Here is a 26700-nt window from a genome sequence, read left to right on the forward strand (position 1 = left end):
AGCTGCACCTCTCATAGAGGTGGGGTTATTTTGAGAGCACTGGGAGAGCTCTCTCCAGCACTCTGCCACGGAGATACAAGCCACATTAAAGCGCTGCCAATGTAGACTAGCCCTTAGCTTGAGATTTTCCAAGCCAAATTGTTTTGTTTGCCAGGTCCCCTTTAGTCCTCATGAGCGTTTGCAACTCCTCCCAACTTCCATCCCTGGGAGATTTCATTAACATGTGCTTCACTCTCTCCTTTCAGTCATTTATTAAAGAGGGTCCCTGATGTGGATTCCTGCAGTACAATTCAATACATTGCTGATTAGCGTTGCCCTTGGTTTTCACTCCCTAGCTAGTTTTTCATGGAATTGTTTCTATCCAACACCATTTGAATTAATTTACGCAGTAATAACACATGATGATTGAATGCTTTAGTGAAATCCAAATATGACATCTGCTGTTTTGCCTGCACTGACTATAAATTGGAAGTAGTGTTTGTCTCAAGGATTTTTTTTCTTTTTTTTTTTTCTTTTGATCCTTGTTAACATTCTTGTATATTTTTTTTATATACCTCTTAATTTGTTAACTTTTGTGCCAGCGTCTGGGATGAATTTATTGGTCTAAAATCCAGAAATACTTCACAATCTCCAGTCGTCTTATGTTAGTGATGATGGTAGCTTTCAGCCTGCATGTCTGTGTGTTTTCTTCCTCTGTTGCATAATCTCCAACCAGGATATGGGTGTCCTTATTCCTCCTAGTTATGAGCTGTTTACAGGGAGGGGAAAACCTGGTCAGTCGACTCAAAGCCCTATACAAGAGTTAGTTGTTTGTTATTATAAATACTCAGTAAGCTCTACTGAGGGTACTTATCTAGATTTGCTAAACAGACCTTGCTTATGTTACTAAGCTATGTTTCTAGCAGAATCTCTTACAGGTGTCCTCTTGTAACAGATTCCAGCAGCCCAAGAGTTAAAGCTGTAGGCTGGAAGAATGGCTGCTGTTCCGGGAATGATTCATGTGGGCAGTGCCTCCTTTTTAGGGCAGCCTCCTGTGCTCTCTACACAGATGATGGCTTTCACCTTGCTGGCTTGGCTGTGAGTGCCTCCCTCCCCCACCTGGAGAACAATGGAGGCAGTTTGCAGTGCTTTAGGAGCTCTCTCCACTTAGGCAGACTCTTCTCGCTTGGGATTAATCACCAATTTCCAGGGATAATACTGTGTCTTGCAAGGCTGTCCAGTTATTGTGACTTGCAAGATTTTACTCTTCCTTACTTCAGAGATTGATCCCTTCCCTCCCTCACCCTGAGAGCAAAGCTGCAGCTTCCTTCAACACAAGTTCTGGTCTCCGTGACTCCAGGCCTTAAGTGAAAGCTATTTTAAAACAAAATTCCTCTCCCATCTAATATTCTTGGCTCCCTTGGTGCAGTGATGAAGTGCTGACATTGCTAATTAGGTCATCTTTGTTCCTGGTGCATATTCTAGCTGGTGCCTTTACCCGAGTGAGGGGAAAGTTATTTGAAGGCTCTCCATCAACCTAGAAACCCAGAAACACTTTCCAGAGTTGTAAGTCAGTCGTTTTCTTTTTTCAGAGGTGGAGGAACATGACTCTATTACAGAGGGTTTCTGTGCCCCTTCTCTCCCTAAATTCCTCCCCTGATGCCCAGTCAGCCCCTGCAGGGTTTGGGAGGCACGGCAGTAATTCACAAAGACTTGAGATTGTGTCTTTCATGTTGTCCTCTGGGCCCATTCACGGGGAGAACAAATTGCAGTGGGTGTTTGATCTTCTGGCGTGCCCCATGAAACCCCCTCCTGCACTAAGCCAATACAATGGTAAGATGCTTCTTCTTAAGCGATCTAGTGTGTCCCCCCCGCTGCTGCCTGTCCCCATCCGTGCACTGTTTCGTGGGAACCCGTGGTGGGCCCTGTGTTTCTGTGGTCACTGCTGAGCACACGCTGACCCCTAGAGTGTTCGTGTTAATGCAGATTGTTATACGGCTGCCCCAGCATAGCCCCACCTTCCTTTACCCACCCATCTGATGCTGACGGCCTTTTCCGATCAGTTGGAGCCTACCTGCTGCATTCTGCAAACACACGGAGTGTGCTTGTTTCACAGTGTGCACAGAGCACTGTTACGTCACTTACTGGGGTTTACGTTGGGTTCAGAACACACTGGCTGGCACCCAGTAGTGGGGAAGACTGGGAATTGTTTTTGAAGTGTGGTGTTTTGGTTTTTTGGTTTTTTTTTTTTTTTTTTAATGCAGTTTCTGGGTGCAGAACAGAGGGGGTTTTTTTCTTCCTTTTCACTGCTGTCTGCTTTGTGCCTATGGGAGAGATCCAGGAGCAAACTAGCCAGAAGTCTCCCCTGTGTGCAAAAAGCAGGCATTCCCCAAGGGTGTGGTCTTGAGGAGGAGGCATGATCCGAACACATGAGAGCCAGGAATTTCCTAATGCTAATCCCAGCTCTGACATGGGCTTGCTCTGGCTTTGGGCAAGTCACTTCATCTTGCTGTCTGTTTTTATTTCCCTTGAGTTTCATCCCATATTTGTTCGGAGGGCTGATACCTAAGTGCTCTGAAGATACAGCTGCCATGACTTGCTCTGTATTAACTGAGAAAGAGGCAGAAAATGGTGGGATTTTGGAAATATTCCATATTTGGTTCTCTTCCAGGGAATCTTTTAGTTAGTCTACAAACAGCATTTAATTTGGGCTGGACTGTAAAGCTGGTCATGACAAGACTGAGATTGCCTTGCAGGGAAGGTGGAAATGGAGCTGTCAGGGTTCCCTCCCCACTCTGAACTCTAGGGCACAGATGTGGGGACCCACATGAAAGACCCCTAAGCTTATTTCTACCAGCTTAGGTTAAAACTTCCCCAAGGCACAAATTCTTTGCTCTTGAAGGGTACGCTGCCACCACCAAGTGATTTAACAAAGAATCAGGGAAAGGACCACTTGGAGTTCCTATTCCCCCAAAATATCCCCCAAGCCCTTACACCCCCTTTCCCGGGGAGGCTTGAGAATAATATCCTAACCAGTTGGTTACAAAGTGAGCACAGACCCAAACCCCTGGGTCTTAGGACAATAGAGAAATCAGGTTCTTAAAAGAAGGATTTTATTTTTTTAAAAAGGTAAAAATCACCTATGTAAAATCAGGATGGAAAATAACTTTACAGCGTAACAAAAGATTCAAAAACACAGCAGAACTTCCTCTAGGCTTAATTTCAAATCTTGGAGGTGGGGGGAAGACTTTGTTGTGTGTGTTCTCTTGGGAAGCAGAGAAGCATCAGGTCAGAAAACTCCTTCTCCTATAAACCATCCTAAAAGTCTCTTATATTACAAAAATTGTAAGTACAAGCCAGGCAAAGCGCGTTAGGTTATCTTTTGTTTTTGCTTGTGAATTTTTCCTTTGCTGGAGGGAGGTTTATTCCTGTTTTTGTAACTTTGAAAGTATCTTTTCCCCATTGGTCCTTTTGGTCAGGTGCCAACCACGTTATTTGAGCTTCTTAACCCCTTACAGGCAAGGAGGAATTCTAGGCTACCCTTAGTTGTATGGTTATGACAGGAGCATATTTAGGATTGGGTTAAAATGGAACCCTCCCTATATATGGAGCATTATCACACAAAACTGATGAGGGGTATGGAATGACTTCCATATGAGGAGAGATTAATAAGATGGGGACTTCAGCTTGGAAAAGATAACTGAGGGAGGATATGACATTGGTCTATAAAATCATGACGGGTCTGGAGAAAGTAAATAAGGAAGTGTTATTTACTCTTCCTCATAACACAAGAACTAGGGGTCACCAAATGAAATTAACAGGCAGCAGGCTTAAAACAAAAGGAAGTATTTTTTTGCACAACGCACAGTCAACCTGTGGAACTCCTTGCCAGAGGATATTGTGAAGGCCAAGACAATAACAGGGTTCAAAAAAGAACTAGATAAGTTCATGGAGGATAGGTCCATCAATGGCTATTAGCCAAGATGGGCAGGGCTGGTGTCCCTAGCCTCTGTTTGCCAGAAGCTGGGAATGGGCGACAGGGAATGGATCACTTGATGATTCATTGTTCTGCTCATTCCCTCTGGGGCACCTGGCACTGGCCGCTGTCGGAAGACAGGAGACTGGGCTAGATGGAGCTTTGATCTGACCCAGTGTGGCTGTTCTTATGTTGCTCAAAGTTACAAGTATACAGTGTTATAGCCACGTCAGTCCCAGCATAGTGGAGAGACAAGGTGGGGAAGATAATATCACTTCAGCTGCGGGGAGAGACCAGCTTTGGAACTTGCCCAGAGCTCTTCTTCAGGTCTGGGTGTTCACTGGCCACTTCACCTTGAGTGGTTCCTTGCAGTGTGTTAACTACTTATGCTAACCAGTCTGTTCCATCGTGGATTTAGCTGGGACACCCTGAGGGCTTGTGTACACTTAATGCTTCAGTGACGCAGCTGCCCTGCTGCTGATACTGATGGGGAGGTTCTCTCATTGGCATAAGTATCCACCTCCCAAAGACGTGGTAGCTAGATCGATGGGAGAATTGTCCCGTCGATCTTGCACTGTCTAAACCAGGGATTAGGTTGCCCTAACTGTGTTACTCAGGGGTGTGGATTTTCCTAGTGTAGACCAGGCCTGAGTACCTTTCCCAGACCTGAAGAGCAGCTCTGTGTGAAGCTTGTGTCTCTCTCCCCAGCAGCAGTGGGCCCCAGAAAGGATATTACCTCCCCCACCTTGTCTCTCTAAAGCTACAAGCGCTCTTCAGAGGGGGAGAAGTGTTTCTCTTGGGTGTGATTTGAACGATACAAGGCTGGGGATGCGTAGATGTGGTGCGATGCTTTGTAGGGCTGACGCTCTGACATGACGTGTACAGAAACATTCTGAAGGACAAATGAATCCTGAAATGGGGCATTGGCACAAACTGTGTGAGAGGCGAATAGCGGGTTCATAAATGTGTCTGTAGCGGCTAAGGAGAAGGCTCAGGGACCTGGTGAAGGAATTCAAACCTCTCCAGTCTAGCTTGCTTGCTTGTTTGTTTGAATTCAGCCCGATCTGACAGATGGTCACACTGCTTGGGGCCCCGTGGGAAGAGAATTTGTGGCCTGAGCCTAGCTGGTAACTGACTTTGAGGCGTCTGTCTCCGAATCCTCCATAACAATTGTTACTAAGAGGCACCCACATTGGGCTTGCTGAAGGTGGAAGCCATCGACGGGCATGGCTCGCGCAACCCTTCTCTATCCCAGAGGTCGTCCCGCCTGTTTTGATCAGGAAACTTCCAGTTGCCATTGCAGGTGGAGAACTCGGTTGCTCGTCTTGGTGGCTGCTTCCCCCAGCACAAAACGTACCCAGTTAAAGAGGAACAGGTGAAGGTAAAAGTCTGAGCTACACGTGGCGCTGGGCCAGGGTGGACGGGACTGAATTTTGTGTTGCTTGCGTGCGGTTCGCGTGCAGAAGCTACGTACCTGAGGGCTAAGTAACAAAAGCAAAATGGAACGATTGCAGAATATTCTGACAATTTGCTGAAGGTTTGCGTGTGTGTTAGATGCAAATAGAGGGGTGAGTGCTGGCATCTGCCTTTCCATAGGGAATCCTGCACAAGGGCTGCTGACTCAGCTGCCCCACTGCTGATCTTCTGAGGCACTGGGCAGTATCGTGTTCGGTGAACTCTTGCTACTAGTCTGTCCAGTGACAGATCGGCTGGCCTGGCAGGACGCGTTATGAGAGCCGTTCAGGACCGATTATGGAGAGTCTGCGCTTGGACACGGATGGAGGGAAAGGTGGCCAGAAATGATTCTGTGCTCATGGGTTTCATTTAGTGTTTTTTCAATGCATTTTCTAGATATGGCCCCAGAGAAAGGGGGTGCCAGATTCCTGCCTCTGGGGCTGTGGCATGGGTGAGCACAAAAGAGGGATTTGGGGAGGGGCAGGTGAGGCATAAGGTCTTATCTTGCTCACCAGCCTCTCCCCTGCTCTCTTCAGTAACTTCTTGTGTTGATTACTCTGAGGGGATGTGTGGGTGTGTCCATGTGCAAGATAACAATACTGCCCATGGTTTGCCTGGAAGGAGAGCGCTCTCGGATGCTGTTGCAAATGGAAGTGTCACGATTCCTATCGGCATAAAGCCAGCAGGGTTTAAGCAGCAGAGCCAGCTTGTACGGTCTGAGGGCACTAGCTCTACCCAGGTGTGGGTGTTTGAGAGGGCAGCTGCAAGGCAGTTCGGCTCTGCCCTCCCCCCACCCACCCACACAACTTTCGAAGCCCACGTTTCTGAGTCAGTAGCTTTGTGTGGGGGAGTTCGGATGAGTAAAGGATGGTTGGTGAGGGATGCATGCACACACACACGTGGATGTGCACACATACCCCATGTGCATGCACCCCCCTCCCCCCAACGTGCGTGTGTGTGTGTGTGCGCGCATATAAATGTTCTGTGCTTGCAGGCAAATTTTAAATCAAACAAAATGGTAACAGTTGCGTGTGGAGTATTTCAGTAACGTTCTCTCTAGTGGGAGAAGTGAAGAGACATACAGGCTAATGTTGCATTTATTTCTTGGAGCAAATATCCAGGCATTGGCCAGACACAGGATTTGTACCCAAAAGAACTTCTCTTGTTATGGGTTTGCAGGTGACTCTTTTCAAACCTCCATTGAGGCGCAGGTAATCACACAGTGCTGGGTGTGCAGAGATTAAACACCTGTCCCTTCCAATAATCTGTTCGCTTGTCTTCTTTCCCTAGTACATCGACGCTATTGGCAACAAACAAGGTGAGCTAGAAAACCACGTCTCCGATGGCTATAAGACAGCACTCACAGAGGAGAGGAGACGGTTCTGCTTCCTAGTAGAGAAGCAGTGTGCTGTGGCTAAGAACACCATCTCCTACCACGCCAAGGTGAGCAACCACGGTGTTAATCAGCCTGTGAAACAGCCTCCGGATAGGAGACCCTCAAAAGAGGTCCAAATGCTCCCACGAGTGTAGGCAGTGAGCACACGAGGGCAGTCAGTCGTTTTGGCTGGGTGCTCTCTGATGGCTGCTGTTTTGACTGGTGCTGGGTTGGAACCGGGGACCTTCAAACAGACCGTGTGAATCTCTACAGCTTGAGCTAATGAGGCAGGCTGTCTAGCTGGGCATGGTACCAGACCGGTCCCCTGTGGCTGAGGCAGACGGAGGACAGGGACGCACGCTGATCAGGGCATTGCAGTCCGGTGGGGGTGGGGGTGTGTTTTCCTGGGCTGCGTAAGCCACAACCTCATCTCTGTGAGGTGGCGATGTTTTCACTTTGCAGCCACTCCTTGCAGATTGCGCCCTCGGAGGCGGGCGTCCCGTCGAAAGATTTACGGGATGGCAGGGCACGTGCTGTTTATCTGCAGGGCCCTGTGGGTGCCGCTTTTGCTGGGCTATGGAAGGAGGCCCCCGCTTCATAGCTCTCCTGGAGAGGCTGCCAAAGCCCAGCTCTCCTCCGGCCAGAGGAAGCCGATTGATTCGCTGTCAGAACGACAGACTGGCGAGGGCAGAGCAGCAGCACATTGCGTCCCAGCTTTCCCTTAAAGGTGCCAGCCCTGTCTCTGGCACCTCTGCCTAGCGCAGCCCAGCTGAGGCAGCACGCACCTCTCCGGGACGCTCCTGTAGTCCCTGAGCCGTCATTAGTCACTGTGGGATGGAGTACACAGGCTTAAAGATGGGGGGGGGAGGGCACATCCCTGTTTGATCAGCTAATGAGTCACAAAACCAGACCAAAACCTGGTGCAGTGACCTTCCTCCTGAAGGGAGGTAAGAAAATTCCTGCTTCTGGTTTGCTCTTTGTCTCCGAGGAGCAGCAAGTGAGTGGCAAGGAACGTGGTGAGCTGTCTCCCTTTGTGAGCCATTGTGATTGCTACCTTACAGCTCATCATTAACAAAGGAGAGGATTAAATAGGAAGGCTGCTGTTCCACGCTCCCACATGCCCATTTAGCGCTGCCTACGGCTCTTACGAACTGCTCTGCAGGGGGAGGACAGCCCAGAGCACTCCCCTATCAGCTGGGACCTTGGGGCAGAGTTCTCTTGCCCCCTTGTGGTGCTCTGTTCGCTAACTCGGGTCGATACTGCGTGTTGGCGAGCATGCTGCTCCCTTAACGCAACAGCCGGCTGCCTGCATGTGCTCACACTTCCACTTATTCCTGTTCTTTCCTACATCTCACTTCTAAGATCCATCTGTCAAGAGTGAGCTTTGAATAAGGGAGTAACATAAGAGTCCCAGTGAGTCATTGCTATCCTTACACTAGAATATATGCTGAGTCAAAACCCGACGCATGTTACAATGGGATGACGTGGGAGTTGGGGTGGGGTAACTCTCCTGTTCAAAGATGTCGGTTCCAGAGCGCTCTCCAAGAGTCGTTCCTGCAGCCTCACACATTAAAAACGGCCCGTTTGTGGAACCCAGACTTCACTGCGGTTTTCCACTGTGGCTTATCGCAGCAAAGTACGTGGAAGATTTTTGTTAGAGGGAATTTTGCAGGTGGCTCATCCCCAATACAGGTGGATGGGGGCAGGCCAATTTCCAAGGCTGGCTAAGTTAACAAACAGCCATTTCCACCGAAGGCAACACTACTTCTCCCCTGACGTGGCACGGCCTGTGACAGTCACGTGTGCAACAAGGCCACTGTCTCTTTGCTGAGGTCAATTGGCTTTGACATACACAGTGGAAATGAGACTAGGCGTAAATCGATCAGGGCTTTTCCTTAAGCCGATGGAAATGGTTTAGGGACTGACTTAAATTTGCCCAAAGATGATAAAGCTTGAAGCAAACAGGTAAATTTTCACCCTGCAGTAATGCTGCTTTATCTGTTAATGGAGAATGAGTTAATTTGCCTTCTGGAAGTGGCAGCTTGTCTGCTTCTGCTTCAAAATCAGTTACAGCTCATTCGTAGTGGTGGCGTATTGTTCTCTGGTGCGTGTCCCTGTTAGGGAAGCCATTAGGTGGGTGTGCTCTTGAGAGCTGCATGAGAGGTGGCACCTGCTCCTTCTGTGTTTGGATGTGGGAGCAATTCCTGTAGTATTGTCTGGGTTTTGCCTCCTTGGGAAACTGAACTACCAATTCCCCCGGTTCGACAGAAGCGACAGGTGTTAATTTAGGCAAGAAAACCTAGAAACAGAGTTCAGCCCCAGACCTTTGGGCTGGAGCATTGCCATGGCCTCTGAAGATGGGGGACCCCTATAGCATCTGGCCCCCAATGCCTAATCGCAGCCGGCTGAGGCAGGCTGAGCTTCAGCCTCAAAAGCCTCGAGATTGGAAACTGCCGAGGTTGGGCAGCCCTGTCAGACTAAATGAGGCCCCTGTCTGTGCTGCCATCCAGTTCCCAGGGGGTTCATTGCATTTCTCCCCTCCCTGCGCGCAACAGATGGCGAACGCTGCGTCTGCCTCTGTTGTTTTAATACGCCGTGGCTGTGGTCAGCGCTGTTCTGCTGGGTGCTTCTGACTATCCCCGGGATTCCACCTCTGCAGTTGTTCGTTTTTTATTGGTGAGGCTTGCAAGTCTTCCGGCATGGACGTGACGTGCTGCAGGGACTCTCCCCTCTGCCTGCAGTTCGTCTCAGAATAACAGTCCTTCCCTAGCCAGCCACAGGAAGACAGCTTACCTGCTGAGCCCCAACCCCTGCTTCTTAGTAATTTCCAGATTTCGGGGTGGGGGGGTACTTTTGAGGATTGAATAGTACAATACTGCCTCCAGCCACCCCCTTCTACAACACGCCCCAAACCTGTCTGCTCTGGCTGGCCCTGGGGGATGGCACAGCCTTGTCAGCATCACAACGCAGCAAGCTAGTTCAGCCCAATATCCAAATGGTAACTATGGACTTTCCGCTCGCTCACCCAGCGAGAGCAGCGGTGTCCCCCGTGCTTTGTGCTCCAAGGAATAGCAATGGATGCCAAGCGATGAATGCTGCACGAACACAATTTATGAGCTACCAAGTCCCATACCACACATGTTCTTCCCCAGCAAGGCTGGCGAGGAGCTGTCGCCGGGCGGCGGCTGCTGCTGTGTATCGGATAGTGAACTGGTGTGGCTTCCAGTGCATGCTTCTCAACTGAGCCTTTGATCGGAATATATTTCTTGGTGTACAGGAGAGTTCAGATAAACTGAATAGCCCAGCTCGCTCTCCTTCCCTTTCTGGTTTGGCTGGTCCATTCTTCAAGCTGCCCCGCATGCAGAGTGTCCCAAAGCAAGCTAGGGAAACGAAATACCCTTACGCTTTTCATGAGACTATACTGGCTCATCTGCCTTTCTGCACCCTATATTTATTGTAAGCTGCCGCACTCTGTCCTGTTTGTTACACACCCGGGTAGATAAATCTCACTTACTGCTCTCATTAGATGGCAGAGAGGAAATCTGGGCCAGTGGCCCTTTGTGTTCCAAGCCAGCTCTGGAGGCATGATCGTCGTGGTCTGCTTTCCATGCCTCCTGGAATCCAGTCTGAGGAACATGTTCTTGGGGGGGGGCTGGTTTGAGATGGGGCAGAGAATGATCACGGTATAGCTCCCTCGTCCTGAGAGGTGAGTGGATTTGTCTGCAGGTCTCTTGTATTCTCACTCTTCCCCCTTTGTGATTCTAGGGGAAAGAGATCTTGACCCAGAAGCTCCCGCTTTGGCAGCAGTCTTGCTCAGACCCCAACAAGATCCCAGACCGGGCTCTCCAACTGATGCAGCAGATGGCCACCAGCAGCAACGGCACGATCATCCCCAGTGCCCTGTCCACGTCCAAATCGAACCTAATCATCTCCGACCCTATCCCCGGGGCCAAACCGCTCCCTGTCCCACCAGAGTTGGCGCCCTTCGTGGGGGTAAGTGTGCAAGGCATCAATGGTGCCGTCCTGGCTGAGTAACGTTATGGGTGTACAGAGTAGCAGCCGTGTTAGTCTGTATTCGCAAAAAGAAAAGGAGGACTTGTGGCACCTTAAAGACGAACCAATTTATTTGAGCATAAGCTTTCGTGAGCTACAGCTCACTTCATCGGAAGCTCATGCCCAAATAAATTGGTTCGTCTCTAAGGTGCCACAAGTCCTCCTTTTCGTTATGGGTGTAGTGAGCCTAGCACAGTCCCATCAGGCAAGTCACCTGCCAATAAGCTTTAGACCATGTTCAGCGGTGGGGCTTTCAGGGAATCCCCTAGGGCACACTTGTGAAGGAGGCTGATGAGGGCCAGTGTGAAACGGACCATCCTGCTTTATCATGTCCTTGAGGTTTGGGTGACATTCAGTGCCTCCCCGTGAAGACAGCCAGGATTTGCAAAGCTCCAGGGGAAGACAGGGACCACAGTTCGAACCCTGTGAGGGGGGCTGCAAAAGCTAGAATTACCTGGCCTTGCAGGAAGAGCTGGGGAGGGAACCTCAGAGGGAACTGCATGATCCAGTGAAAACTGCTTAGCAATGTAAATCAAAGGATGTTCCACTTGACGTAGTCAGTCTTTGGGACTTGCTGCTGGAGGGGATTGAACTGAAATCCTCTGGGTGGGCTTAGAAATGGGCTGTCTGAATGCTAGTATGTCTCACTTCACATCCTGTTGAGAGAGTTGTTTGTATCTCAGCCTGCTTGGCCTACACTGATCACGGCAGGAATCGGGGAGGGATCAGATCCCTGAAGCTGCCCTGGATGGCTTTACCTCTCCTCCTGAAGCATTACGATCAGGCCATGGCTGGAGACAGGATACCAGATGCAGTAGATGGGGGCCTGATCCTGTATGGCAAACCGTATTCTCCTAAAGCATGTGGGGCCCTTACAGAAATGTGACATCTATGTGACTCGACATCCCTGATGCCGAAATCTCCCATTGCCCTTTCTTCCTTCAGCGCATGTCCGCACAAGAGACCATTCCCGTGATGAACGGTGTCTCGGGCCCTGAGAGCGAGGACTACAGCCGCTGGTCCGAGATGAAGCCAGCCCAGCCGAAATCCCGATCTCCTCCCCAGCATCAGAAGCAACTGAGTGACTCGTACTCCAACACGCTCCCTGTGCGCAAGAGCGTCGCACCGAAAAGCAGTTACGCAACCAGTAAGGATTTAGCCTCTGTCACATCAGAGAGCAGGGACGTAGCCGCTTCTCCCAGGGGGTTATGGGTCAGCTGCTGACCGGAGCTAGGAGGAGCAGCCGTTAAGGGTCTTTGCACCTTAATGCAGTGGGAGGAGGCAAGGTGTGCTCAGGTGGCACAAAAGCCTAAGTGGGGACAATGGCTTCCTCAGTTAGTGACCGTGAAGTGTCACATGGTGACGGTAACAGCATGGTTGACTTCCTTAATAACTATGCAATAATGCATGGGCTCTCCCAACAACCATGTGAGGCAGTGTCTCCGTTTTCACGCATCTTTGGGCAAAGGATTAGAAAATAAAGGGGGCAGATTTGGGTTGCAGCTTCCTTTTGGAAGGAAAAACTTTCAGCCTTATGGCGGGATTTCTGATAAGTAAATCTGAAGGAATCTGGGAGTGGGAGGAGGGAGTGTAAACTCTTCAAGGCTGCAGCCATCTCTTTAGAGTGTGTTTGTACAACGTCGGCACAATGGGGCCCTGGCCTTGATTGGGCCGCTAGGCACCACATCATGATGATGATAATGATTGTCTCTTTGCATGATGGGATAGGGTCACTGGATTAGGCCAAAGATAGTGGGACCTTGCCTGCTGAGTCTTTATTCTGAATCTTTATGCTGTAGCTCACGAAAGCTTATGCTCAAATAAATTTGTTAGTCTCTAAGGTGCCACAAGTCCTCCTTTTCTTTATTCCTCTTACACATCTGCATATGCCTGCAGGCATATCTCAATGCATAGAGACAGTACCTCACACCTGCTTTAGTTCGCTTATCTGCTTCCCCGTGGGCATGTTTCCAGAAGGGTCACGCAACTCTTTCCTCTGGGTTTTTCCCTTCGCTAATGTTAACATCTCAGAGCAAAGTGTCTGGAATAACAAATAAAACCTGGATGTAAACCATTACAAATAGACCTATTTGCATAATATTCAAGTAATACCTTAGCATAGAACTGCATCCATTGCATCGAAGGTGTGAAACGAGGAATGTCGAATGGGGGGTAGCCATTAAGTTAATGTTCTGACTGTTTGCCTAAATGCTCTCCACTGGGGGGAGAGTCAGAGGAACTGCACAAATCAGACTGGGTCCACTAAGTACATTCACTTAAGGTCTTTATAACAGACAGCTTAAAAAAAAGAATAGCCAAGAATCTGGGGGAGTCTGAGCTGTACTAGCTAAAAGGGGATTCGTTTTCCTTAATTGCAATGCTGGCTGAGCCTTGGGTAGATTAATGACTCTAAATGCCACAGTAGAAACTGCCTAGGACCTGGTCAGCCAAGTGGTCTGAGATTTTGGGGCTTTCTTTGTGTCTCACCAGCTGAAAACAAGACCTTGCCACGCTCCAGTTCCATGGCTGCTGGGCTCGAGAGGAATGGCAGGACAAGAGTACAAGCCATTTTCTCTCATGCTGCTGGTGATAACACCACCCTCCTGAGCTTCAAGGATGGAGACCTCATCACGCTCCTGGTGCCAGAGGCCCGAGATGGATGGCACTACGGGGAGAGTGAGAAAACAAAAATGTGAGCATCTGAGTGTCTGTGAACTCCCTAGGACTACAGATGCCATCAGCACCTAGCTCTTAAAATTGGAGTGGCTGGCACACCAAAATTGCTTAGTTACCAGCCAGTTTTTCCTGGCATCCCATCGTGCCACTTGGTTACTGTGGGAGGTTGAAAATTCTGAGCAAGACGAAATACCGGCTTTGCTGGCTGGTGTTTGGTAAAGCACCGACCTGTGGAGCAAGGCCAGGCTTTTGAGTGCTGGGACGACTGGGCTTCTCGTCTTGACCCTTGATCCCCATTTCACTTCAGTGTCACACATGGGGGGCTGAGCGTGGGGCCATTGCTAACGGCAGAATCATGGAGTGCTTGTGCAGCACTATCCGTAACAGCAACCTTAAATAACCTCCTTCCAGCGCCACAGAGCCTCCCAATAAAGCAAACGCTCCAGATGGTCTTGGCAGAGATCTGACCTGGCTGGGACTGCTGCTGGGGCCAGCAGCCTCCTCCTAATGGCCCGGGAATGAGAAGCAATTTTAGTCCAGCATACAAAACCTGGAATCTTACATTTAAAAAAACCCAGTCCTGTTGCCTGCAAAAGTCCTCCCACATTTACCCCGGGGGTGGAGAGGAGGGAGAATCTGAGAGGGGGTGTTCTAGGCAGGGAATGGGCCTCATTGAATAGTATTCCTAAGATCCAGAGTTTTTACCACACTTGACTTTATTGGTTTGCAGTGCGTGTAGCACCCCTAGAAAGCCATGATCCGAATGATGGTCTCTTCTGTCACAGTGTAGTGTGGCGTGTAGCCGGAGAGTAATGTTCATAGATTCTTCCCTCCGCACATCTCTGCCTGAGAGGCTAGGTTTGACTCTGTCTTGTGGCTCTGCCTTACAGGAGAGGCTGGTTCCCTTTCTCCTACACACGGGTTCTTGACAGCGATGGAAGCGACAGGTTGCATATGAGGTAAAAACATGCTGTCCCAGCTGCTGGTGCTGCATGGTACCTGGTGACATTCCTTTGCGTCTGGGGAAAAGCTCCCAGCGCTGACCAGCGTGCGTATGGGGCCCAAGGCGGTGATGGACTGTGCTTTTCTCAGCTGTCGAGCCAGTCGTGTTATAGAAACGTCGTGAGATTTTCAGATGTTGTCTGTAGCTGAGGAACCCAGAGAAATGCGCAGGGATGGGAGACTCCTCACCAGACGTGCATTGCATCAGACCTGGTCGTATGGCGCTGGAACAACCAAGGAAAAGGCTCAGGATGTCCTAGGAGGCACCGGGGATATGGGGGGAGACTGTCTCTCCCTTAGGGGCATTGGGAGGCTTTCAGGTGATCAGCATAAAAGGGGCTTATGAGTTGGGTTCCATTACAGTGGTGCAGGGAGCTGAGGGGCAAATATAGACCAGGGGGCTGGGCCAAAACACGTGGCACCTCCCTCTGCCGGCTGTCCGACATAAGGGGAGTTTTTCCTGTGCTGTGGAGTGCATTGCAACCTGAATGAAATGGGGAGATTTATTTTCCAGTGGGCAGCAAGGTGGTGGTGAGGGCTTAGTACCAGCTATGTGGAGAAATACAAACGTCTTCATGAAATTCTCTCCGAGCTGGTCTCCATGCCCCAGTGGGGTTTAGCTGTGGATTCTGAGCGGTGTCCGTGGTGTCGGCTGCATTAGAAATGCCTTTAAATGGATTACAGTGTGGGAGGTTGTGATTTCCCTGCCCATTACTGCTAAACAGAAGGGGAGCCCTGATCCAGGGAAGGCTGAGAAGCACTGGATTAGTGTTATCTGCTGGAGAAGTGACTGACTGTAGAGGAGAAACCAGCTCTCCCAGAAGAGCTTGGTGTACGCTCCAAAGCTTGTCTCTCTCTCTCTCTCACCAACAGAAGTGGGTCTAATAAAAGAGATTATCTCACCTACCTTATCTCTCTAATGTCCTGGGCCCAACACGGCTACAGCAGCCCTGCATGTCTGCACAGAACTCTGTCACAATTGTGAATGATAAATAATTGCCACTGGTTTAGTGAGCGTCTAGGATAAAATGTGCCACGTGACTTCGCTGTGCTCCCTGCTTGAGGCCCCCTGTGACACCTGGGCTGCTGTGCTAAATACATGGCTAGCACCAGCGCCACTGGGCAGGGTCCCAGGGGAGCCCAGCAATGGCAGGGCAAGTGTGGGTGGGTGGCGGTTGATTTTATTATTTTCCTGTTTGTAGCTTGCAACAAGGGAAAAGCAGCAGCACCGGCAACCTGCTGGATAAGGACGACATCGCCATCCCGCCGCCAGACTACGCCGTGTCCTCATCACGGGTCTTCCCCCCACAGCCTGTTGGCACTTTCAAACAGCGGCCATACAGCGTGGCGGTGCCTGCCTTCTCCCAGGTGAGGTGCCGGGAGCCCAGGGGGATGGGTAGCCCGTGGCTGCCGAGAGCAAGTGCACGTTAATCACTTCGTCATTGCTGGCAGCTGGGGAGCAGCTCACTCCAGGGGGAGAGCTGCACGGAGAGCAGGCGTTCTGGAGTAGGGCGGGGCGGGGGAGAGTTAAACTGAGCAGCCCTTGAGTGCAGTAAATGGCTTTAACGGCAGCGGTGTGACCTGTGGGGGTAGGGGGCGAAGCTGTCACGTTAGCGCATGTGGCTGCCGTCCATCAGTCGTGTGTTTTCCCTTGGGGATGCGGGAGTTGTACACGATGGTTTCCGTTCACGATAGACACCCTTGGGCACTTTTGAAAATTTCACCCAAGTCCCATTTTCATACATGACTTGGGAGCCTAAATACTATTGACTTTTGATGAGCCTTTGGCTCCCATGGGCCAGATTTTTAAAGGTATTTAGGTGCTGAACTTCTATTGAAATAATGGGAATTAGGCACCTAAATACCATTAAAAATCTGGCCCCAAGTCACTTTTCAAAATGGGGCCTAGGCTCCTAACTCATTTAGGCCCTCTTGGACATTGTTGTTCTGGCCTTAACTAAATAAGGGGCATGGTTGCATTTGGGGAAAACACTTGGGGAAGGGTTTTAAAAAACAAACAAACCCCAAAAGCATCAACACAGCCTCTCTCCTACCCCCATCTTGGGCAGCTTCAGGCTGTTGAATCCCCATTTAATGTAGCAAATCAGACAATGATTTCCAGACTCCTTCCTGCAGCCGCTGTGGGTCACTATATTAATCCAGGGCAGTGTTCCTGTGTGCCTTTAGCTCTGCTCTAGATACGGGCACCTGCCTCAACCTGTTGGCTTGCTCTCATTGGCTGTTCAGATGTGCCCACAAAGGATGGGCATGTGGAATGCCGGTCAGCTGGGAAGAGGGAATGCACTAAACCAGGGAACGTAGGGAGCGCACCCCCAAGGAGACAACCTGTGCCAGTATTCTCCCCGTACTGAACAGAGTGGCCTTCCCTGGGTTCTGTAATGTGCAGCAGTGAGTGGGATGAGAGTTTTACTTACTGGCGTCTGTGTGGCCCTTGTACGGGTGGGAGCCCTGGCTGTTGCACCATGAAGAGTCGTTTTTATCGTGGAAGTAAATGTGCTGAACTCTGGGCGGGTTTTAATTTTATTTTAAATGTTTTACTTTGATGTTGGCCTATTGCAAATGAATGAGGGTTACTCTCCAACAGGCCTGTGTTCATTATTTATAGGACTACCTTATGCCCTATGGTTGTGCAATTAAAGAATACTCCCGTGGCCTGTGCCAACTGCCATCTGCTCACTACAAGCCTTACACTAGGTCAACTGTAAGTCCAAACGAAAGCGATGTTTCCATTGGGGTTTACCAGCCTTGGCTGTTTTTGCCAGATTCTTTGTAGCTTACTCAGGGCTCCATGATCTTTCTCCATCCGGTCCCTCTCTGAGGGGGACCAAAAAACTCTCCCTTCAAAACTTACAGTGGGAGAGGAAAGCCAAAGTGACTGGAGAAGATGAGCCAATTGGCTGACTTGGAGAAGATGGGTGAGACACACAGAATGGCACAAAATGGCAGCATAAACTCCCAATCGACAACACTTGCTGCTTCCATGAGAGCCTCCCACCAGAAATGAGTTCCTCACGGGTCGTATCCATAGATTTTTGAGGTGAAGAAAGCCCCTGGGGCTCCAGCCCAGCCCCACCCGAGACCAGCAGTTACATTAGCAAGGGGCTCTGACAAGAGCTTTAAAGAACTCCTGAGATGAGTAAGTTGATCCTTTGTCCTTGCTGGACAGAGCAGCATGAGACCACGTAGGGTTGTGAGGCAGGAAATTCTAGGCGGGGAGTTGGAGTTGGTATTCGTAGTCAAGAGGTAACTAGGCAGAATGGCCGCATCAGGCCAGGGACACAGGGCAGGGTTTTGACTTGAGAAAAACCAACCTCTTGGTTCAGAACCGCCCTCCCCCAGCTTCCTGGGCCATGTCTGAATTACCGTGGGTCCTGGGCACTGACATGCCCAGCAGGCCCCGCAAACCAACTAAAAAATAATCATTCTGTTACTTGGCTGGAACAGACAAGAAGCAAGCTTTGACGTTCAGTAGATCTGAGGCTGGCTCCAGCATGGGGCCACGCAGCGCCAGCTGCCACAGCCAGACTGCAAGTCCCAGAATGGGCCAAGCTTCCCAAATCTGAAATCTGCCCCTTCTTGAGGCAGCGAGCAAGGGACTGGCCTGTTCACTCCTGGGCCACTCCAAAAGGAGCTTGCGAAGGGCTATGCCCAAGCTGGGAAACAGCCCTGACGCAGAGTGGGGGAACAGTCTCGCATCTTGCTAGTTGGAGCCAGGTGAGCTGAACGAGGAACTGGCTGTTTGCAGGGGTGTTTGGCGAGGAGAGAGATTTGTATCAAAAATAATGTGTTCCCGGACTGGCCAGAGCCTGCTTCTCAGATCCCAGGGACCTGGGTAGCAGGTGCAGGACTCATTGGTCTTGACTCATAACCCAGTATTGCTCACCAAGAAGAGAGCTACTGCAGTCTCCTCTGCCAGCTCCCCTTCTCCCTCTGCACGGATCCTGGCACCCTGCATGGAATGGCCAGGGTGCCCTGCACTAGAGTGTCACATCCATCTGTTCCTCAGAAGGCTGTAGGCTGCCACTTTCTGTCCTCCCCGGCCACCCACAGCATAGTGCTATTCAGTACCAGTCCAAGCAGCCAGCAGCCCACAGCGCTGCAATTTCTGGTGGGATTTGGTTACGAGAGAAACATTTTTCACAGACCATGTCACCAGTGTGTGCCTAACTTCTTCTTTTGTCCCTTTCAAAGTGCGTGTGACGCTCCTAGATAGTTACGGGATCTCTGCAGCAAGGTGGAGCTGGACAGCAGGAGCTAGATTCCCTCTGCCTTTGCTGTAACCTGCCTTGTGTAAAGTTACACGCTCTGCAGAGAAGAGTGTCACTTTACTCCATGCTGCATTAAACCTCATTTAAATCACCTTCATCACTATCCACTTTCTAATACCCAGATGCTTCGGCTCTGAGCCTGAAAGCCATCGGGGCCCAGTGCATTTGCTTCTGTTCTTGTGTCCTTCCAGTGCCATCTAATGGCAAAGCCTGTCTCTCTGCCGTCTCACGGTTGGTTTCTCTTTTTCTCCCTTAGGGTCTTGAGGACTATGGGACGAGAGCTGGAAGCAGGTAAGCCTCTCTATTTCATATCATGTTCAATAAAGTGAATCGTAATGTTCAGAGCGCTGGATACAGTAAACAACGCTGCAGTATCCCTTGGCAGGATGCATTCTGGGAGGTGGCCATACACTGGCACTCAGGCGGTGCAAGTAGGTGATGCTAGATGTGGCAGTTTAGAAGTATACAGAGTTAATGATGGAGTTAGATAATTTAGGCGTTAATCAATCTGAATTTGTCATCTCTGAGTGTGGGGCGACCAAGAGTCTCCTAGAAGAGTCCAAACATATCTAGCTTGTCGGCCTGTTCCAAGGACAGCTGTGGCCTCTCCCAGGGTCACTACTTGGCTCAGAGACTCTGGATCAGATGAGGCGTTCTCATTTCTCAAAAGCAGGCTAATCTGAGGGGAACATCAGCACAGCCAACTTCACATTCCACTGGTTCAAACTGGGGCAGCCTTACTCTAGGAATGTCCAGTATCTTCTCTTGGTACTTTCCCCTCTCGAAACTCACTCCACTCTCTCTCACCCCGACGGGGACTCAGCCCAAACTAGAACAGAATGGGAAGGTCTGTCTCCAAAATGCAGGCCCTCCTGCCTGCGTTCGGAACGCTCTCGTTGCTAGAGGAAAAGCAGCCTCTTGCCCTGGGATTGGGGTTCGTTAGTTTGAGCCCTGCACTGGTGGGAGGACCTGAAATATTTCTAAATAAAAATAGAAGAAACCTCCCACTTTTTTGTCATGTTGTGAGTGAAATGGCAACCAGTTTTGATGAGTAGGATCTGAACCCGAACGCCAGGGCTGCATGTGGTTCCTCTCCCTCACTGGGGAACACCCAGAGAAGTCAAGCATGGAGCAGCTGCAGGAGTTGTGCCGAGAGCTCTCGAGATGGTTCGCTTTAAGCAAAAGCGTAATGCGCTCTGTGTTCTCAGCCCCCTGCTTTAGGGAAGTTGTAGGGTAAAGTGAGGGCACAGAGGACTAACCTGAGCTCCAGAAAAGGGATACTGCATTGCAATAAGCTTGTTGTTGTCCATCTGACGCTCTTTGCAGTGAAGTGCAGTCTGGCAGTCTTCCTGTGCTTTCTATTCCACAGTGGCAATGGCACTTTGGTATCAACTGTCTGAGGACACCTGACTAGAAATGGCAACTGCTGCTTTGAAGAGCTTTCTGCTTCTTTCCCTCTTTTCTTTTCTCCTTTTATACTTCTTCTTAGTTTGGATTTTTAACTCTTGTGATCATCCAAGGAAACCATGGTGCTGCTACCTTCCCCTCCCTGATGTTTACAATGCCCTTGTTTTGTGAAGCCTTTCAGAGCGGAAACTGCCAAACTGTGTGTGCTAAGTTTTGGAGCAGCCTGGATGCAGTTTAGTTACTGGGCAGAACCAGTTTTTGTACTTTGTGAATGTTCAAAGATGCACTATCCCTTTTCTGAGGCTTAACATGAGCCACACTGTACTAACAAAATGGAAGAAACCATTTCCAACACTGAACAAATATGCATGGCCTATGGTATACGTACTGTTACTTTAACTATCTTTTCCACTTCATTCAGATGCCAATTTCCTGTTTGTAAGGGGAAGGCAGGTGTAGATGCCAGAGAGGTTTGGTCATTTCCCTCTCTGGGTGGCATCCACTTTAATTCAACCAAACTTTACAAGGTTGCTTTAAGAAAAGTGGATAGTGCCGAGGTTTAGACCTCAGATAGAAATAGTTGGTTCTCGGTGGGGGTTGGACAGTTACTCTGCTCCATCTAATTAAACCACCAGGGCTGACTCAACCAGCATTGTTGGAAGGTTCATTCTTTCTTTTGTTGTATATTTTGTAGCGAGGTATTGTTACCTCACGCTCGTGCTCTGGGGGATAAATCATGGTATTATGCAGCTTGCCAGAGCAATCCAAAGACTTTTGCATTTTGAAATTGGACTTTAAAAAACAACTGTTTTTTGGTTTGGTTTTTCTTGGGGTGGGGTGGAGGGGAGAAGAATTCCAGTGTTTAACTTCCTAAATCCTGTCAATCTTCTTTGTGTGTCTTGGTAACTTTAGAGACAAACACGGTAGGATTGGAATTAATGGCTACTGGTATTGCTTCTTCAATCACTGAGTGCGGAGAAGTCAGTAAGTGGCTCACACCCAGAGTACAGACTTAACCCTTTCAGTTCCGGTGAAAGTCTTCTTCATTGCAAAGTTGTACACACTTCCTCTTTCTGTGATTTTTAAAACCTCTTTACATGCCTGTTTATTAGGACATTGCTGGCAATACACGTAGACACACACACACACACACACAGAGAAAAGGGTTTTTTTGTTTGTTTTCTATAATAGACTATGGGCATATGTAATAAGAACCTCCTGTGTTGATGTCATAATTTTGCTAAAGATTTTTAATCCAGGATATTCCGTGCTGAATGAATGAATGTAGAAAATTAGCAAAACTTGTATGAAGATTGTAAAGTGCTGAAAACCTTTTTTAAAAGCTGAAGAGAAATGTGCCCTGTACTGAGTTATTGTTTGAATAAAAGTTTTATTTATTGCATTGAGTTGGGCCTTGGTGGTTTTTTCAGCTTTCCTGCCTATATCACTGACCAATCACCAGACTGCCTCTGCCATATTTTTTTTCCCATTCCCCATGATATTGGAGGGCCAGAAAATGACCTTTCTCCTTGCCCAGTTTCTCTGGTCAGTTTTCAGGTCTGGCAGCTTGCATTAAAGTCCATTGCTGAATGAAAGCAGCTGCAACAGTGTTTAAATGCATAGTCCCGACGCTAAGCCAGTGTCTTGATTTGTCTTGAAAGGCTCGCTGTTGCAGGTGAATGGCTTGCTGATCTCCAGTACAGGATAAACCTAGAATTAGTTGCTTTGCAATATGGCTTGTGTGTAATACCACAAAACCAAATGCAGCTCTTTCCAAACTGCATTTGGGTGTCACTCAGGAGGTCTGAATGCTGTTAACTGAAAGTAAATGGTCTTATTTTTTTTCCTCTGCAAACTTAAATGAAGGGGAAAGTCTGAGTTCTGAGAAGAGTCCAGTGCAGGGTGGGAATGCTGCAGGGTAACTTTCCCATGGCTGGCATATAGAGGATCTAACTTAATTGCAATCTTCACGAGGGGGTTGTGATGAGGAAGAGTTTGTGTTTTAAGTGCTGTATCGGTGATAATTATTAATAACAAATACAACTTTTTCTTTTTTGCATCCTGTGTCTCAAGAAGCATGTTAACCCAGCCAGTGACATCTCCTGGGAGTGGAGCAAATCCCAGGGGAGCAGCCGGCTCCCAGCCTAGCTTCTCTCTCCTTAACCAAATACCCTTTTTATTTCTCACTAAGGCTGCTGTGTACATATTAAACACATCCTACAAACTGCCTTTTGTTTCCATTACAGCCCCGATGTTGAAGTGGCCAGGTTTTGATGTCCCTGACTAGTTAGTAAGTTCAGTTTTATGTGCCAAACCCCTCGTTCTTGCAGTGCTATGTACTGACTGGCCCGAAGCCGAGGGCTCAGCACCATACTAATGAACTGATGAGGGAGGGAGAAAAATGGGTCATTGATCTGCTCACTGTGACCATCAATCAGTGCAAACACTGGACGGGCACTGACTTGTCCTTCACCAATGTCCATGGCCAGGCAATGCCAGTCAGTTCAGAGCACAGCTCCTCACTTGCACCTGAACCCATTGGTGGAAGCTTCTCTGCCTCCCTGGGGCTCCTGAAATGGATTCCTCTTCCTACACTGTCATTCCGTATAAAGCTCCATGTGCCCATCTCTCTAGCCACACCTATATCTGCACGGCTCAATGCATAGTGCCTGCCCCGTCTCCACCCCCTCCCTCCCGCACTGCTGGGGCAGGGCAGGTGCAGCATTCTGGTTTCATGCTTCCATGTCTGGGCAATGAGCATCATTGGCCTATTCCTGCTTTTTAGAATTCTCCCCTTTAAATAATGACCCACCTTGGTTTTAGGTTTTCAGTGAGTCCCAACGTCTGCTGCTGTCACTGGGTCACGTTGACTTTCACCGCATCAGACGCACCGCCGGTGATTGGCACTTCATTGCCGTTTTGCACGGTCTTTTCCCCGGCGTCTGACATGTAGGGTTAGAAAACCTACATTATCAGTAGTTAAATAACAGGTGGTTTTGGGGTGGTCATAGCGTTAATGTTCATTGCCCTCCACTCTGCAGAGCCGCGGGTCAGCATTGGCTTTGGTACAGTGACCGTTAGTTTGGTAGCCTCCATCTAGTCCTCGATGCCTGATTGGTGGCCTTTTGTTCAGCAGTTGCCAAGGGCTGTTGTATGGGTCGGTCCTGGAGGCTAGCAGGGAGCAGCATTGGCAGGAGGGCAGGGGAGGTTTCCTTGCATAGCACCTGCTGGTTTTAGCCTCTTCCAAGAGCTCCAGTCTCACCCCAGATACCTTTTTGCACTTTCCCCCCCTAATCCTGAAGTTGTTGTTTTTTGAGTCTGAGATTTGGGGGGGCGGGTGCTGCAGGCTCCGATCCACCTCTCTGCTTTGCCAGAAGAAAGATAGTTAAATAATCCCTGGTGAGTCAGTAAGTCACCTTTTCATTTCTTTCACGTGAAATCAATTCTCCAGGCATCCTAGAAAAAAAGTAACCTGAGAATCTGCATAAATTAGGTGGGAAACGAATCGCTTTGGCTTGAAAACAGGGAGTTAATCTTCTCGCCGGAAACCAAGCCACGATGTAAAGCGGAGAGCTGGTGCTGCACCGGGCAGCTGGGCCTTGGGGAGAGGAGCGATTACCCTTCCCGTAGCACTGCTGGAAGGCTGAGCCACTGTTCCTGGGTTGGTGCTGGGGGCTGAAGCTCTGGATTTTAAACAGAGACTTCGTACCAGTAGTTTGTTGGCCAGCAAGGCCTCTACCCTGCTCTCGGGCCCAGGGAGCGGTGGGGCAGCTGCTGACTCGTGTGTTTGCTTGGTGAGTGTGGGGATAACCCAGAGAATCACAGTGAGAAAAGGAGGGCCAGATCCCTGCTCCTATAGCCTCCTCCCCCACCCCCCTGTATTTCTCAGCCTTAATCAAACTGCTCTGTCCCGGGTTTCCTGAACCCCACCCCCCTACACACACGCACTCCAGCCCACCTGACCCCTATGGGGACCGTTCAGGATGCTTCTCCTTAGGTTACATTTTGCTAGACCGAGTGTTTCGCGACACTGGGCTGCGGAAGCTGCTGAGGGCATGCAGGGAGCGGCAGTGAAAGCCTGGAGCACTGGCTTTAAAAGGGGGGGAGGAGCAGAGGACCAGCACCACAGAAAGGCTCCAGCTCTTGCTTTGCAGCCAGGCTGGGAGTGTTACCGAGCAAGACCTTGAGGGGACCCTCCAAGGCTCCTTGTCTGCAGCCAGGGCCTCTGGGCACAGAAGTGCAGCCCTCAGAGCTGAGAGGGGTTGCAGTTCAGAGGAAGCAACTCAACATTCAGGTACTCCGAAAGTAAGCTCCTTAAAGATCCCTCCCCCTCCACCAGGAACCTCTCTCGTGGCTTCGTGCTGAGTGGTCTCTGTGCCCCAGTGAGAGACACTGCTCCTGGGTGCCTCACCGCTCCAGCAGCACTAGGAGATTGAAGGCAGCATTCGCTCTTTAGCAAGTAACTGTTGAGCCTAAAATTGTTGAACTGTGCCAAGTTTTAACCTCACTTGTGCTTTTTCCCCCCATGTTTGCCTCACCCAGCCTGACTGTCAAACAAGAATAGGATCTCTGGTCAACACCCTCAGCACCGTGTATGGGTACATCTACACCATGGGGGGAAACCCCATAGCAGCCTCTCTTAGCACCCAGGTGTACAGCTGCAAGCTCCCGCTACGGCCCTAAAACTAGCTGAGGAGATGTTCCAGCTCGGGCTCTGAAGCCTGCGGGGAAGGGTGGGGGGAGAGACCTCCTTGGCCCATGGGCTCAGCACGGGGGACTAGTTAATGTGCAGAGTGGAAGGGAGAAGAGCCCTGGTCTGGAACGGGGAATGAGCGGCAGGACAGAGCTGGTTAGTGGAGGGGGGGGTGCAGCTGCATGCAAAGAGCTCCTTGGAGCTGCCCTAGCATTTACATCCTAAAGTGCATCCCAAACCTGCCAGCCTCTGGCAGCCCTGCACATACCCAAGGAGTGCGGCCACCGCGTGTGGGAAGCAGCCCACGGGGGTCTGTGCACTGCAGTAGCTTCTCTTCATCCCCTCAGAGCTGTACGTTGTCCTCCACCCAGGCATGCTTCAGTGGGAGTTGTCCTGACCTTCTCTTTGATTTCCTCCCCCCCCCCCCCCCCACACACACACACACACACTGGTGCCAAAGGGGTTGGAAGCCAAAGGGTGTAATAAAGTAGGGGAGTGGCCTGTCCTCTTGGGGGAGGGTCTCCTGGATTAGCCTGAGTGGCCTTGCCTTTAGGGGGGCAGGAGGAGGGATGACCCAAGGTAGAGGGGTCAGCTGAGGTCAGCATCTCCTGAGCAAGCAGGCAGGAGGTGTGGCTGTTCTCTCTGCTCCTTGGGTGGTGGTCAGCTAGTTGCATTCCTGACGGATCCTACCCAGCCATGACTCATGTCTCCTCTAAGCCTGGTAGGAGAATGTGTTTGATGCTGTCTGTCTGCAGAGCTGTTGTCAGTAATGTAGTGTGGTGTAGGAAACCCCCCCGGGTGGTCTGCAAATACTGACTGGCTCCGGGGCAGGAGCAGACAAAGGCCCTGGGATGGGGCAGGTGGGGCCCCGAGGACTCTTCCTTTTTCCTTGAGGGTATTTTTGCACTGCTGTTTTCAGAGCCAATCTGTATTTTGCTTTATTAATCTCCTGTGCTCTTTCCTAGTGCTGGCCAGGCTAAGGAGCCATCCAGGGGGAAAATGGCCCAGGCTAAGGGCCCCCTCCCCAGTGCTCTGGCTGACTCCTCTCCTCCAACTGGTTCTCTGCACAGACTCCTCGGCCTGTTCAGGGGGTGCCCAGAGCTGATGCAGTTGGGGGAGTGAGCTGAAAATCCCAGGTGGGGGGTCTCCAGAGCTCCAGCAAGGGGAGGCCTGCTGAGGGCATGAGCACCCTGCTTGGTTATCAAGTAGTTGCAAGGCCAATACAAGTGCCAGGGGTTAATAAATCAGGATCATGAATATGCATCGGCCAGCCAGCTGTGCGTATAAGATGTAATACACAGCATGTGTATCTTTGAAGCGTTAAATAAGCTGTGTTTCTTTCGTGTGGCTAAAGGACTGTAACTGGAATGTCTTTGTTTAAATGTCTGGTCCGACCAAATTAAGGTGTCTCCTTTCATGCCACCTCCCCTTGCAAATCTCAGCTCAGCTGCATGCTCAGCTCAGCTGATGTGAAACTCCCTCAGATCATGTGCCAAGATAAATCAGTGAGCTTCCTCCAGCTGGCTTGTCTGGGTGGAAACCACCATCCTTCCTGCTGCAATGAGGCTTAGTTGAGCTCTGACTACCCTCCGAGAGTCTGTCCTGTGCGCAGTGATAACTAGCTGCGGTACAGCCAGACTCCTCAATCTCCTAAATTTCCTCTCTGCCATCACAACTGTCACACTCCTGGGGGCTGAGATCAGGTAGAATGTCACTGTAATCCCTCAGCTTCTCTGTTAAAGGAACATGGGTCTGTACTTCCAGGAGTCCTGATCCTAATGCATGGATGGGGTCA

General features: G+C 50.0%; 1 protein-coding gene across 7 annotated transcripts in view; it reads left to right on the forward strand.

The window, feature by feature from the left end:
• BAIAP2 (BAR/IMD domain containing adaptor protein 2) overlaps positions 1 to 26700 on the forward strand; it is an 88813-nt gene that overhangs the window by 57981 nt on the left and 4132 nt on the right. For 4 of the 7 annotated variants that reach the window (XM_074972123.1, XM_074972129.1, XM_074972127.1 and 1 more), the window contains 7 exons: positions 6701 to 6853; positions 10551 to 10778; positions 11784 to 11985; positions 13329 to 13530; positions 14405 to 14473; positions 15719 to 15884; positions 19062 to 19096. In XM_074972123.1, the coding sequence (XP_074828224.1) occupies positions 6701 to 6853; positions 10551 to 10778; positions 11784 to 11985; positions 13329 to 13530; positions 14405 to 14473; positions 15719 to 15884; positions 19062 to 19096 (1055 nt within the window). Of the gene's footprint in view, positions 1 to 6700; positions 6854 to 10550; positions 10779 to 11783; positions 11986 to 13328; positions 13531 to 14404; positions 14474 to 15718; positions 15885 to 19061; positions 19097 to 20174; positions 21615 to 22458; positions 22503 to 26700 lie in introns of those variants that run through there. The other 3 variants (XM_074972126.1, XM_074972125.1, XM_074972124.1) reach the window with 3 other exon arrangements.

Source organism: Natator depressus, chromosome 14, assembly GCF_965152275.1.
Source record: "Natator depressus isolate rNatDep1 chromosome 14, rNatDep2.hap1, whole genome shotgun sequence".
In the NCBI taxonomy this organism is placed as follows: domain Eukaryota; kingdom Metazoa; phylum Chordata; order Testudines; family Cheloniidae; genus Natator; species Natator depressus.